The 14,942-nt window shown below is 38.4% G+C and overlaps 1 protein-coding gene across 3 annotated transcripts in view; it reads right to left on the bottom strand.

Moving 5' to 3' along the window:
• The window catches only part of FOCAD (focadhesin), a 118,290-nt gene that overhangs the window by 41,751 nt on the left and 61,597 nt on the right, over positions 1–14,942 (bottom strand). For all 3 annotated transcript variants that reach the window (XM_074569619.1, XM_074569621.1, XM_074569620.1), the window contains 6 exons: positions 8,991–9,125; positions 8,541–8,591; positions 7,793–7,876; positions 5,770–5,902; positions 1,827–2,015; positions 1,466–1,587 (listed from right to left, as the gene is read on the bottom strand). In XM_074569619.1, the coding sequence (XP_074425720.1) occupies positions 1,466–1,587; positions 1,827–2,015; positions 5,770–5,902; positions 7,793–7,876; positions 8,541–8,591; positions 8,991–9,125 (714 nt within the window). The remainder of the gene's footprint in view (positions 1–1,465; positions 1,588–1,826; positions 2,016–5,769; positions 5,903–7,792; positions 7,877–8,540; positions 8,592–8,990; positions 9,126–14,942) is intronic.

Genomic DNA, 14,942 nt, shown 5'->3' with positions numbered 1-14,942 from the left:
ACCTCTGCAGAAATGATTTAAATACATACCTTTGCTCTGTGCATATATTGGCGTCTTGCACACCAGGTGAATGACCCCACTTTGGGACACCAGCCCTACTAACTCAACTTTCTTAGACCAACATTGCAATTTGATAGCTTTATACCTTAAGCTCCCTGTTTTTACTGTGAAACTCTGCTCCTCAGAAGAACACTGAGGACTAAACAAACACTAACGCATGAAATTCAGTCAGATGAGCCCAGGGACTCACTTTTCTACCCAGAGACCCAAATACCTTTTTTCCTGACAACGCTAACTCCCAACTGTCTCTATATACAAGGGGAAAAATGCAAGAACATACTTTTTTGTCTTTTAAAGCAATAGAAGCTGAGAACAGAAATACGGATATATTCTTATCAAAATGTTAGAGTTATTGTGAATTTACACTGAAAGTGTGCAGTTGGGATTACCTGAAGATGTTTTCTGGGTTTATATTTCAAACATACTTGGATTTCTTTTTAGTTTTACTACACTTTGAACCAATTGACTTTGTAAAATACTGAGATACTTAGTATGATACTTCTGTCTCTGGTCATTGGTATGTATTCACTAATTCCATCCAGTTCACCACATTCAACAAAAAAAACCCCACGATTTGTCAAGCAAGCCATTTTAAAATTGTCTTTATGATTTTTTTGATGTGTTGCTAGATGTTATAATCACTGCTAGTACACACAAAAAATTTTTTTTTTTTTTTTTTTTTTTTTTTTTTTTACAAGAGATCCTATTTGGTACTTTAATAGGGCAACAGGTGAGCGTTTACAACACAGTAGTTTAAAACTGATCTTCATACCACTATAATGCAGCTTCTATAACACTTCAATACGTGCCTTTTATTATAATATAACTAAATATGTTTTTTCTGCAGAACCTCTGGCACTGAACTCCGGCCCCACTGAATGAAGCAACTGCACAGAAGGCAGAGCATTTCTTTCTGGATGCTATGCAAGCCCATGCTTCATTTCTAACTCGTTACTCTAAATCTGCTCCTCTGACATATTTTGCAATATCCTTATGGACTTCCCCTGGTGCTCTCCACTGGAGCATCCAAGCAGTTAGAAAATGTTCATTAATTTACTTGCACACTCCTGTGATGATGAAGGGCATTATCTCCAGCTTCTGCTTTCATTCTTTAGCAGTAATGAGGTCAGGATGGAAAATATCTATCAAATTTACATACATGACTAAATACCTTGAGATCTGTGTTTAAGGGTGGGTGGTTTTTGTTTGTTTTTTTTTTTTTGGTGTGGGATTTATTTTTTTTTTTTACACTATTTTGAAAGAACTTGCCATATGAAGTACTTCACAACCCTCTTGACATTGCCTTTGTAACACTGCACCAAGGAGGGATTTCTACACCCCAGAGGTAGTAAGCCAGGGAAGGAAGCATAACGCTTCTGAAAAGGAAGAAAAACCAGCAACCTACCTCATGAATGAGGGCTACCAACGTTTGCTGGAAATTGCGTCCCCTGCTGGCCAGAAATCGATTAATAGGCTTGCCATCTTTGCCCATATGAACTGGAAGGTCGTAACACAACAACATGCCAGCTTAAAGAGGGAGGGAAGGGGAAAAGAAAAGTCAATACGAATACTCATGCTAATAGTTCCTAAGTCTTGCATAAGTCAGTGGAGAACCCAAAGCAAAGTAAAGCTAACTTAATAAAGCCAACAAGTTAAAAGCATACACAAGCAGCATAAGACATTGTTTCTGAAACTGATTCAGATTCATAGAAATCTTTGGGTCAAAGTGCATATACTTGTTTAACTTCAAGAAAGTCACAGTGTACCTGCAAGGCCTGGTGTCATGCCTGGTTGTTTATTCCTCTCATACATTTTCAGCAAGAAGTTTGGAACACCTGCCACAGTCTTGCCCTGGTCTGAGTGTGTGGTCCCTCCTCTCAAGGCAGAATGATAGACACCACGGGGCATGTTGGTCATCTCCTGTTTCACAAGTGATGCTGCAAACTCTTCAAATGCTGGATGAAGTGCAAGAAAATGAGGAGACAGGAAACAGAACATCAGAGCTTGATGACTGAGAGACCAAACAAACCCTGGAAAACCCAAAATGACGCCTGGACTTCAGGGGAGATGGGCTTAGATTAACTAGTAATGACACATTCAGATAAAACCTCAAGGTGAAAGAATTGGGAACTCTTAGCAAGTCTCTCTGACACCATACCTGCTGCCACTGCAATGCCAAGAGGCTCAGAGTATGTCACGTCAGGTACTCGGGAAGAAAACCAGCCTTAACTACTCCCTGAGCTGTCGGGTTGCATTTTTTGACTGCTACATCTATAACACTGGCCCATGCTGACAGGGGAAGGAGAAATAAAACTGATGTTTACCAACCTAGTGAAAAATATTGCCTCCAAAACCAGATTGTTCTTACAGAGATTTAAGAGAAGTACAATGCAAAGAGGCTAGATGGAGAAAGAACGTGCCTATGCAAACAGGGGATACAGAGAGAGAAGTATTATGTCGATTCCTGTTACCATAGCAGTACAAATTGTTTACTAAGTTCTGTGCTTTCAAGGTATGCGTTGTATAGTCTAACTTGTTTAAAATTATATAGAATTAATATAAAGTTCTTGTTCACTTGTGAAGTCAATCTGAAAAAGCCTTTACAGGCACACGTTAGAGAAAAGGGTTGTGTTTCTGTATGTACCATGTATATACATATATATGGCTGCATGCTGTTTGTGACCATATCCCATTTGAGAGCTAACATTTTACCAGCACCCTGCAAACTGGTATGTTTAAAAGTCTGTTAGTGCTTTCTGTAATTGAGTTTTAAGAGGATTTATAACAACTGTTTTGCACTAGGCTTGAAACTGGCATTTAAGTTCCCAAATCACAAGCAGTCCTGCTTTGACTAGAAACTAGAGGACAATGCAGACAAAAGGTCACTCATTTGTCCTTTTTACGTCCAAGAAATACCTATGTCAGCATGGAATGAAATAGTTTTACCCTGGAATTTCTTCAAATTTTCTATTTTTAGCAAATTACCATGGTTTTCAGCAATGCTCTTTCCCAGTTCAGCTTCATAGTGGAGTAGGAGTCTAAATCTGTTAAGTTTTTGTAGCATGGCAGGAAGGGCACCTATATTTGTTCATTTTTTTTTCCTCCACCTGTAATGCCAACATTCTTCAAACAAAACCCTCAACAATGCAGCAATTTTTAAGCGATTTTCACTACAGAGATTCAGACAGAAACTCTAAATCCTTGTCCTTGGGAATCCTTAACACTATATACTCTTCCAACAAAACTAAATTTATTGACATGAAAACACTATCCATTTACGTGTTTTATACTTTCATAAGAGCTGTTTTTTTTAGGGTGGCTACAGCAATAGAGGAGAAATTCTCTGAAAGAGGACAGCTCTTTTTTTGTTGGTAAACATCCACATTGATAGAGACACCCCAGTATGGGTAATAGTCACTGCGGTCATACTACTGCACTTGCTAGTTATGCCAAAGGACTTAATACTTATGAGCCATTCAAAGCAATTCTTCATGCAAGGTATACAACTCAAGGATCTACGCTGCCAGACATAACTCAAACTAGAAGATCTGGATAAATTTAATGAAACACCTAGGACTGCAGCAAATGTTAGAATACCATACTTTAAAGTTTGCAATCAGTCTGAAGGAAAAAAAACACAAGTCAGGTAACTAACATCACAGGAAAAACACTCTTACCATTTGTCCTGCAGAGATATATCTCTGAATAGTAGTAATAATAATAATAAAAAAACAGCTATTGTCTGAAGTTTACAGTTTGTTGTATGGGATTATTTTTAATTCTCTGACTACCAGTTTACAGACAAGTCTCAGACACGTCCCTAAGTGCCGTATCTACACATCTTTTAAATACCTCCAGGGATGGTGACTCAGCCACATCCCTGGGCAGGCTTCACCCTTTCAGTGAAGAAATTTTTCCTAATATCCAATCTGAAGCTACCGTGGCACAACTCGAGGCCACTTCCTATTGTCCTGTTGCCTGTTACTGGGGAGAACAGACCGACCCCCACCCCACTACACTCTCCTTTCACGTAGTTGTAGAGAGTGATAAGGTCTCCCCTCAGCCTTTTCTCCAGGCTAAACAACCCCAGCTCCCTCAGCTGCTCCTTACAGACTTGTTCTCCAGACCCCTCACTGGCTTCATTGCCCTTCTTGGACGAGCTCCAGCACCTCCATGTCTGTCTTGGAGTGAGGGGCCCAAAACTGAACACAATACTCGAGGTGTAGCCTCACCAGTGCTGAGTACAGCAGGACGATCACTTCGCTAGCCCTGCTGGCCATCCTGTTTCTGATGTAAACCAGGATGCTATTGCCCTTTTTGGCCACCTGAGCACACTGCAGGCTCATACTCAGCTGGCTGTTGAGCAACACCCGCAGGTCCTTCTCTGCTGGGCAGCTCTCCAGCCACTCTTCCCCAGGCCTGTAACGTTGCTTGGGATTGTTGTGACCCAAGCGCAGGACCCGGCACTTGGCATTGTTGAACCTCATACCATTGGCCTTGGCCCATCGACCCAGCCTGTCCAGATCCCTCTGTAGAGCTTTCCTACCCTCAGGCAGATCAACACTCCTGCCTAACTTGGTGTCATCTGCAAACTTACTGAGGGGTGCATTTAATCCTCTTGTCCAGATCATTGACAAAGATATTAAACAGAACTGGCTCCAACACTGAGCCCAGGGGAACACCATGTGTGACTGGCCACAAACTAGATTTAACTCCAACTCAACTGTTCTGTATTATGTGTTAATGAACAGCATTAAAAGATGAAGAGTCCTCCGGGGGAGGATCTATTCAGTGAATATTTGCTTTGGAAAAGCTATTTCCATGTGTGTTTTCATACCAGTCTGGGTTTGCTGCATCTTTTTATTCAATCTGTTCTCTGTAAAGTCCATTTTGGTTTCCCATCTTCCTGGTAAATTGCCTGTCTCAGCATCCATTACACAGCTTGAGTTTTCTGCCCAGATAACCTACTTCAATGGAAGAGAGTAATGTATGTCAGTCTTCCCCACAAAGCTTCTAGAACTTCCTAATTTTCTGCATATGGACTCTTTCTCTAGGTGAGCTTGCACACACTCCAGGCTCCAATGCATGGAGTAATTAGTGAATGGATCTTTCTAGGAGCCCCCACTGGGAGAAAACACTACAAAATACTACCACTATCTCATGGCAATGTTTACAGGCTGGAACCACACATCAAGATCCCAGGCATTCTATAAACAGTGAAATAATAATGCCTGTGTCCAGGCACTAATGCCATAATCTCGGAAATGAAAGATATCATTAATGAGAGTAATCAATCAAACATTAAAAACCCCAAATACTAAAGGCAATTCAACTGCATAGGTGTCAAAACAAGCGCATCAACCAGAGACCATCTGTTGAAGCATACCTTCAGTATCAATAGGCGTCACTAACGTCGAGCATTAAGCATAGCACTTCACTGATTGATTAAATTTTGTACGTAGCATTGTTTTAATACTATTATTACTCTCTTTTATAAAACACTATGGGTTTGGGTGCGCGTTTTTTTTTTTTTTTATTCAGTCCATGGTGGACTAAAATAAAGAGCTGCCTTTAAAAATGTCTTTAAGAAAGAAAAAAAAAAAAAGGCTGCACTTTAACTTGACACTCCATTCTAAGAAAGCTACATGTCTGTACAGTCACTGTGATTATAAATCTGCAAAGCAACCTCAAATACTCAATATATTATACCTCCTAAAACAGAAGGTGGCGTTAGAGACAACAGCTTGATATACGAAGAACCTGGAACAAAAAGATCCACCTCCTTGTCCTCTTCATCTTCATTCATGTCTGCCTCCTCCAGCGGGTCAACTTCTGGTCGTGCCTGAAAGATTAAAGATAAGGAAACATCAGCACAAAAATTCCAAATCCTTGTTATCTTTCATGACTCCAAGTGTCAAAAATAGCAACTAAGTATGAAAAGTTCCCCATTTCATTAATTTCATTCCATTTCATTAATTTGAAGCTGAAACAATAAAAGCTTTTCTTCTACCCAAATGAAAAGCAAGACTGGTTAATAAAAATCACATGGCTACGCAAATCTGTATCTGTAACAGCAAAATTAATCTTTACATTTATGGACTGAACTAATATTACTAAAACTTGATTTTCACTCTGATTCTTCTTCAGTCGTATAGTAAAACAATGTTTTATATTGGAAACTTGAAAATACACAGAGCATTTGTGCATCCAAAGAAGAGCAACGAAACTGGTGAAGGGTCTGGAGCACAAGTCTTACGAGTAATGGTTCAGGGAACCGGGGTTGTTTAGCCTGGAGAAAAGGAGGCTGAGGGGAGACCTTATTGCTCTCTACAACTACATGAAAGGAGGGTGTAGAGAGGTGGGTGGTAGGACAAGAGGAAACAGCCTCAAATTGCACCAGGGGAAGTGTAGCTTGGCTATTAGGAAAAATTTCTTCACTGAAGGGGTTGTCAAGCATTGGAACAGGCTGCCCAGGGAAGTGGAATTACCATCCCTGAAGGTATTTAAAAGATGTGTAGACGTGGTGCTCAGGGACATGGTTTAGTGGTGGATGTGGCAGTGATAGGTTTGTGGTTGGACTCAGTGATCTTAAAGGTCTTTTCCAGCCTAAATGATTCTATGATTTCTGCTAGAGATTATTTTTCCATCCTCATTTTCAGAATTTGAAAAACTACAACATATTTACAATGCTTCCAATGAAAACATATTTACTCATTTTCTAATGAGTGTAAAGTAACAGGACCACAGATACAGAGCTATGCACATGCAAGAGATTTAGTACTGCAGCAGTGTTTAGAGATTTCCCTCATTCTATCTTGTGCTCCTCTATGCAAAACACACTTTTCACTTGTAAGTGATTGATTTATATAAAGCAGGTATGTTTTTTAATTTTAAAGGTGCTTATTCCGACCTTTTCACCTTACAACATACAAATGGAGCCAATCTTGTAATAATGGGGGAAATAAAAACTTACAGAAATATTTACTACACCATAAAGTACCAATGGACTACTGATTATTGCCTATTCTCTCTTACAAGGTTAATGTAAAAAAAATAAAAATCACATAGATGACCTTATATATTCATCTCCTTGAGCTGCTTCATTTTGTAAGATTATTGAGTCAGCTGATCAGACTGAAGTTTCAGAGTTTAAGAGCCCTCTACATACTTAAAAAGCTTCCAATAAGTATCTCAGTTCTTTGCTGGCTGCCTTTAATAACAAAAAAAGCAAAATGTTATGCTGTATAAGTTCAGAACAGAAAAACAGGAAAATTTTTCAGCTTAATTCCAAAAAAAGCACCTACTTTTCAAACTGATTTTCCCATTTCAGGAACAAGAGCACTAAGCATGAGTGTGACTGCAATGGATGAAGCAGAAATCACAAGAGTCGGTTAGTGTCAAGACTCAATGGCAAGCATTAACAGACGAGTCTAAAATGCAAAATAGGTATCCAAAAAAATAACCTGCTGATTTAACTAACCAAAGAAAAAAAACCTACCTTCTGACTCAGCCTTCATTTGTGCCTTTCCCCTCCCATACATCCTAGTTATGCTAATCATTTCATTTATAGTTATCATCCCCTTTCACCAGCAGGAGCTCGTATTCCTTCTGTGAGGCTCTGATGGTTGTCTGGGAGAGATGGCACAAGGCCTTATTTCCCTCTCAAGAGGACACAACCTATATCAGATGGCAGTGTCAGATGTCCTTACTGTTAAATGTACAACATTGTTACCTGTTCAGGAAGATGAAGAATTCTATGTTCTTCAGAACTAAATGATGAGAGTGATTTATAGGCTGAAATGGCTACAACAGCATCCTAGGAAATTAACAGGAAGAAAAAGAAAATCAGAAGCACAGCATAAGGCATTGCTACCTACTGGAAACTCCCCATACAAAGAGCCTGTCCACTAAACACTCAATGCTGAAAAACATTTTAAAATAACAATGTTTTCCTGACGCACGCCCTTAATTGCTTACTTCATACATGCAAACTAGCAAGACCAATTATCTAGGCTTCACAGCAAACATTCTGACTGCTACACTCCATTATTGCTGTGACACTAGTTTACGTAGAAATATGTGAGCCACATTTAAACTAAAATACCTTAGTTCCACCAGCCCCATGGCAGTGACGGTCCAACTTTACCACTGTGTTACCATACCCCATCAAAGAATTAAGTTAATTGTCACAGCTGCAGCTTTCCCAAGGATGCTTCACCATGTCAAGGCTGAAGTCTACCAGAGGAGTCAAATTAGTTTGTGTTACAACTCTCCTTGGGAGCAGATCTTAGGACCATCTGTTACCACCTTTCCTGTGCATTACACTGCTTCAAAAACAGTGTTAAATGGTCAATGACAGGAAGAAAACCCTATTAGAAATGAGATTGCTGACACTGATAGCCTTGTCTTGAGAGAAAGGTATAAAACTTAATATCCAGTCACTGACACCAGGAATTAACATTTTCAGTTGTGTCACCTACCTTGTTTTGTGTGTTGTTCCAAAGAAAGCTCATAACTTGAGCTTTGAATTTCTATAAAAAAAAAAAGAAAACATGCGTTCAGATTTTCTTTAACCAAATAAGCAGCTGAAATAAAGGCAGATACCTAAAACAAACTGCTGCCACATCAGCATGCACTGAGCGAGGAAAGTGGAAAGGCTGCAGGTCTGAACCGCAGACACATTCACACATCGTCCCAATCTGGGAGATGCGAACCTCTGATCAACCTTGCACTGGAATTTCTCACTTATGTCCTAGGATTCACTAATGCAATCTGAAATTCTGAAACTCTCCGGAAATGTGCATTATGATTAACTTGAATTAGGCAGTGGGTGCAATTTAGAGATATTAATAAAAAAAGCAGGCACATTTAAAACTCATATACCAAGATACACCAAAAGAAGAGATTCATCTTAGTCCATGAGTACGTACCTCATATTCATTTGTATTCACTGTTAATGAGGGAACCAGGGCAAACAATTCATTCAGCGCTTTTAAAATGAGGGGTCTTGTATCACAGCTCAGCTTTGGTGACAGTGCATTCCATGTAGAACGGATGCAAACAACCTGGAAGGAAAGTGAGAGGCACCATTACTAACAGCAATCCCAACTTGACTATAACAACATTTGTTTCCAGCACTTGCCTTCCTTCTTCCTACTTGGAAACAGGAATTAATATAGGGTTCATAAAAAGAAAAAAACAAAACAAAACAAAAAACAAAACAAAAAAAAACCCAAAAACCAGAAAAAAGCAAGCATGTTAAAAATTCACTTGTATTAATACTCTCAAACTGACATCACATAGTAATACTGGACAACACTTCACCAGATAAAGCACTTATCTGTAGGAATAAATAGGATAGTGTAGCAATACACATAAAGCTGTACATGTACCTTCACATAGCACCACTGCTCTACTTCACTTGTTCAAATTAGCTTAAAAGCAAGCTGTCTCTGGAGCTCAACCAGATGAAAGCAGAAAGCAGAGGAAGCTACGTTCCCTGGGAGCCCTCCAAAACAAAATGCCACAAAAAGCCACAAACACAAAAAAAATAAACACAACCAAATCCAACCAAATTTCTGGAACAGAAAAGAAGAATGGAAAACTGCAGGAATTCAGAAATCATTGGGAAAATGTCAAACTAAAATAAACACTAATGCCATGGCTTCATTAGCCCTATACCAAGTGGATCAGTTGTTAAAATTTACAGTGAGAGAAATAACTTCAGTTAACTAGAAACACTGGGAGAAAAAAAAAAAACACAAACTGTCAGTAAACCACAGATGATAGTAGCATCACTATTTGTTAACTTACAAAAACTGTGAAACTGGTTTTAATATCATAGAACTTATTTTTATTCTGTTCATAATGAACCTGGAGTCTTGTAATTTGCTTTCCAAGTGCTTAGGACATAGTAATTCACCCTTTTAAATCTGCTTCCCTTTACAGTTATACTAGAAACCAGAAAGTTACCATGCATTAAATAGAAACTGAAATCACTTTAAATATACTTCTGCAATCCCGGCTATTAGGTCCTCAAGAGAAGAAAAAAAACAAAACCAAAAAACCCACCCCAACAAAATATTGACAACAATGGCAGGTAAAAACAGGAGTACCTGCAGGCTTCTGTGCTATAAAGAATCCAGTATAAACTGGAAAGACCTTGCTTTTTCTGGTTTTGTTTGTTTGTTTGGGGGTTTTGTTTTATTTGTTTTTCTTTGCTTGTTTTTTTCCAAATCTGGAGGCCAATATTTGGTTACAGGACAAACATACTCTGAAAAGCGAAGTAACTTGTCATTACAGACAATAAAATTTAAACACTCAGAGCACCTTGCAGGGCATGGTTCCAAGGCTGGTGTTTTTTCACAGATCATAGATCGCTGAGAATAAAAAAAATCACCACCACCAACAAAAAAATAAATCCTCCAACAAAAAGGCAACACTCTACATAGAAATAAGTCTAACCTGGTCTTTAATACCTATAGAGCATAGAGAAAGTTAAATAATTAACTTTCAAAATTTAATAGTACTAGATAGATGTACCCCAGTGGTTAGGTGGGAAAGACCATTAATAGACAAAATCCGTATGAAGTTTTGTCAGCTGTAAGGAAAAAAAAAAGAAAAGTAAAAAAAAATTCTACTGCTTGGTTCTCCCAGTTGAACAGTTTCATTAGCACCAAACAACAATCACATTCAGTATTTGGATAAGCAACAGCAAATCTCTTGGCTTTTTTCACCCTAGCCAACTATGCCTTCTGGGGCTCACAGACATTACACTGATTACAAACAAGAACTAAGCGCATTATAAAACATATTTACAGCAACCTCTGTATTACAGTGTTGTTTCACAGAAAACATGAAAATAATGGCTCTATTTATCAAGTCAGTAGCTAGTTCACTCACTTGGCAGTTGGTTGGAAGAATATTCTAGAGAATATTCTTCAATTTCCAGGTCTCAGTTCAAAAGGCATTCCACTTTTAGCCTAGCCTTAAATACATGAACAGTGCTGTTGAATACAAGATCACTTTTTGTGCTTAAGTTTATGATTAGCCTTAAGCACTTTACCAAACTATCCTTTATTCGAAATCATGAGTCTCTAAAATTTAGTGACTTGTCATCAAGGCACTTGAGATATTGTGCCTGGAAATTCAGTGCCCCACAGAATTACTACAAAATTTAACAGTACAGAGAGAAAAGAGTAATCTTTTGGGTCATATGAAAAGATGAGGAAGCAGGCACTGGAGTTTTATTTCACTGAAGCTTTGGAAGAAAGCGAAGGCTTTGATTTCTCCTAGCTGTAAAAAGGAATACTCAGGAGAGTCGTACAGATTAATTGTTGCAAACGCATTTTGGTTTCTTCAGACAGAAGGTCCTCCTGAAGCAAAGAGATTACTGCTTTGCATCAGTACCAGAGCTGAAATGTGAGCTTTTATTTTTCTCTTTTTTTCTAGTGCTGCAAGTCAGCACAGCACAGCATGAATATGGTAAGTACAGTGAGATTTTTTAATAGCTGCAAGCAATAACGTCCAAATGGAAAAACTGGCATTGTTCAACTCAACCCAGAAGTTCCTGATGCTCAGCTTTATCTTCAAGAAAACATGATTCATGCCTCCGATGACAAAAAACCCTGCTTTATTCAAAAGTTTCAATACGTCCACTTAGGGACAACAAAGAAGTCCTTTCTGTCTACTGCTTGCGTTCACTACAGTATTTTATGAAGAATAACAGCAGCCTATAGGAATATTTCAAGTTGAGCTGCAGCCTCGTCTACAGGTTCCTCTTCAAGTCTGAAAGTGATTTGCATAATTTTGTACATGCTGGAAATTCTTCGGACTGTTTGTGACAGCAATCCAGAAGCTTCTAGAAATCTATGATGACTTCATCAGTCAAAGCAAACAGCCTTTCTCATCTTCCAACCTGATGAAAAATGGTCAAGAAATAATCACCATTCTGGTCCTTTTGGAAAGGGAATCCAATCCAACATCTGCCTTCAAATCAATTCACTTGCTAATACCCATTCCTATTATCCTCACCTCGTTTCTCCTTCAGTAGGAAGAAAACAACTTACACTGCAAAGATCAGCTCGTACTACCAGTTTACCTCATCGACCTGTTAGATATTCAAATTAGGACCTTCACATTCCTCTATGTACTTGCTCTTAGATGAGAGTTTGTCTGAAAAATTCACTATTATTTCACTATTAGCTTACTGATCCCTCTTTGCCATAAGACCTAAAGTAACAGGCAGCTACTAGATTGATGATGCGCAAGAGCTCTTCATCATGCAAGTCATCTGTCTTGTATGCTCGTGTTTGTACTCAGCTTCTAGAGCTCAGATTGAGCCCTAAGATCTCCAGCGAAAAGATAAGCTAAAAGGTAAGCTTTTGTTCTGCAGGTAGGGCACAGCGATTTCAAAAGCTCACTTCACCAGCTGCTGCAGAGACTCTTTGCTGAACAAAATAAGGATACTGCATGTGTGTGCTCCATATCCACTCCTTGTGGTGTAAGGCTTATCAGTCCTTTTTTTTCTTTTTAATCATTCATCTATGCTTTTCATTAGGTATATAAAAACCACGTCAGCATTTACCTCTAGGACTAATCAACATTTGATATGAAAAAGGATCCGTCTACATATCAATGAGCCTGTGTTTCAGACCATTCACACACTCAGATAGACATTGCCGTATCAGGTCACATTCAGAACATTTAGGGTTAGGTGTTCAGAATGTTCCTAAGGGTTAGAAATGATGATGTAATGTCTTCTATAAAGCTGAAAGACTACAAGGCCGAAACTACTATCTAGCTATTCACCACAACTTAACCAACTTTGTATAGTGAAGAAAATAATAACTACACATTTACACTATTACTCTAACTACAGCATAGCAGTGAGACATCATTGGTCCTACTTAACTCTTCCTAGAAAAAAAACAAGCCTGACCTGGCTTCTTTTCACCTTTAAAGATCTGCATGACAGCAAAATGAGCAGTCAGTACAACATTTTGCATTTCTAGGCACTGAAAAGTGTCTGTAAGATGCTCAGCCAGTGGTATATTTCTAGCTGAAGAATTATACAAAAGTCATGAAAGAAGTAGTCAAGTCCCACAGGAAGACTTGACTAGACAGTATTATTGGTACTAAAACCTTTTCATTTTTCCTTGTGAGATTTTTCCAGTTGACCACACTCTCTCTTTAAGGAGCCATGTTTTCTAGTGAAAACTTAAAATAATTTCCCCACAGCACTTGGTCAAACCTCACATTGCTCCCTGGGGAGAATTTAACTTCTGAAATTTTGCCACCGTACCTAAAATAATTCTGTGTGGAAGTTATCTGTTGCTATCATTTGTCTTTCAGATTTCAGGCTCCAGTGAGACAAAAAACAGTGCAAAACAGGAAGAGCCACAAAGCCCAAAACCAAAACACCACCACCCCTCCCTAAGCAACCCAACAAACAACAACCCCCCCAACCACCAAACCACAACAACAAACCAAAGAAACATACCAAACCCATAACAATGCAGGCTTAGAACCAAAGTCTAGACGAAAAAGAGAAAATAGCTACAATAGAGCAAGGCATGAGTATATATACTCAGGCTTTTAAAGGGGAAAACGTACTAGAACTGCAAATTAAAACTCTTCTTTAAACAATCTGAGCAAATGCCATGAAAATTTCTTCCAGGTCTATGAAATTAAAGCAAAGCAACAAGAAGACTCAGTCAAAGAGAAATACAAATCCAGCTATGTGGTGAAATCAAATGAAGAGTTGTTTATGAACATGCTCTGTAAAGGAATTAGGAAAGATAATTTTCGTGTTATTCTGCACTGATAAAAACCCAGCATGCTTGGTATCACTGAATTCAGGTAATTGCTGAATTAAGCCATCACTGTAGTGACTGCAAAACACATTTTAGAATGCAGTTAATGAAGATGATGATGATGAACTGAAGATGCCTTTTGCGTTGCATCCATTTCAGGAATAGCCAACCCATGAGCACATTTCTATGGTAATGACCACTAATGGATAGAAACACATAATCTGTTAAAATTCCAACTGAAAATGATGCCTCTTTCCCATCTTTCAAAACACATTGTTTGCAAGAATAAGAAAATATCTCTTCTGGTATTCAGAAAGACAGACATACCTATTAGCCCTGTAAGTTCTTATTAAACCAGAAATTTTAACTTTGTAACGAGTTAGTTGTCTGGAAAGAGAAAATACACCGTGTATTAATATGCAGAAAAACAAATGTAGCTGTGTATTCCTTTGATCTTGCCATTTAGGAAGATTACAAAATTATTAGCTAGCCAAGAATGTCTCATTTCATTCTTTCCTATAGTATCACTCACATTCCCCAATTTCAGCTAATAGGTGAAAAAAAGGCCATAAAAAATAGGCAGCAATCTAACAGAAGTTTCAGATTTAGCAGATATCCATACTACACCTAAGCAATAGCAAATTGCACTCTATGATAATTGTTTGGAACAACTAGATGCATTGGCATTTTCAGTGTTAAACCCCATGGCAGGTAGAGCTAAGTGAAATCTGCAGAACAACATATATCCAATGTCTTTTATCAGCTACATTGAAACAACATACTGGTTTTGGACCATGTGTATTTGATATACCAAAAATATTGGCCCTCCATTAAGTCCCACATAAACAACAACAATAGTATTACAATGATCATATGGTGTCTTACACAGTATTCCACTGAGGATTGTTTCCCACACATATTCAAGTATATGTAGGCATCATATGCACTAAGTGCAGTATTACTGCCATACAGGATCTAGTAATTAGCATACTCTAATAAATAAATAGCATTTCAGTAGTTTTGTCAACAGCAAAATGCTTTCACTACAAAACCTATATTAATGATTTT

Source organism: Larus michahellis, chromosome Z, assembly GCF_964199755.1.
Source record: "Larus michahellis chromosome Z, bLarMic1.1, whole genome shotgun sequence".
In the NCBI taxonomy this organism is placed as follows: domain Eukaryota; kingdom Metazoa; phylum Chordata; class Aves; order Charadriiformes; family Laridae; genus Larus; species Larus michahellis.
Note: the sequence above shows the minus strand (reverse complement) of the source record. Positions and strands in the feature narration are given on the sequence as shown.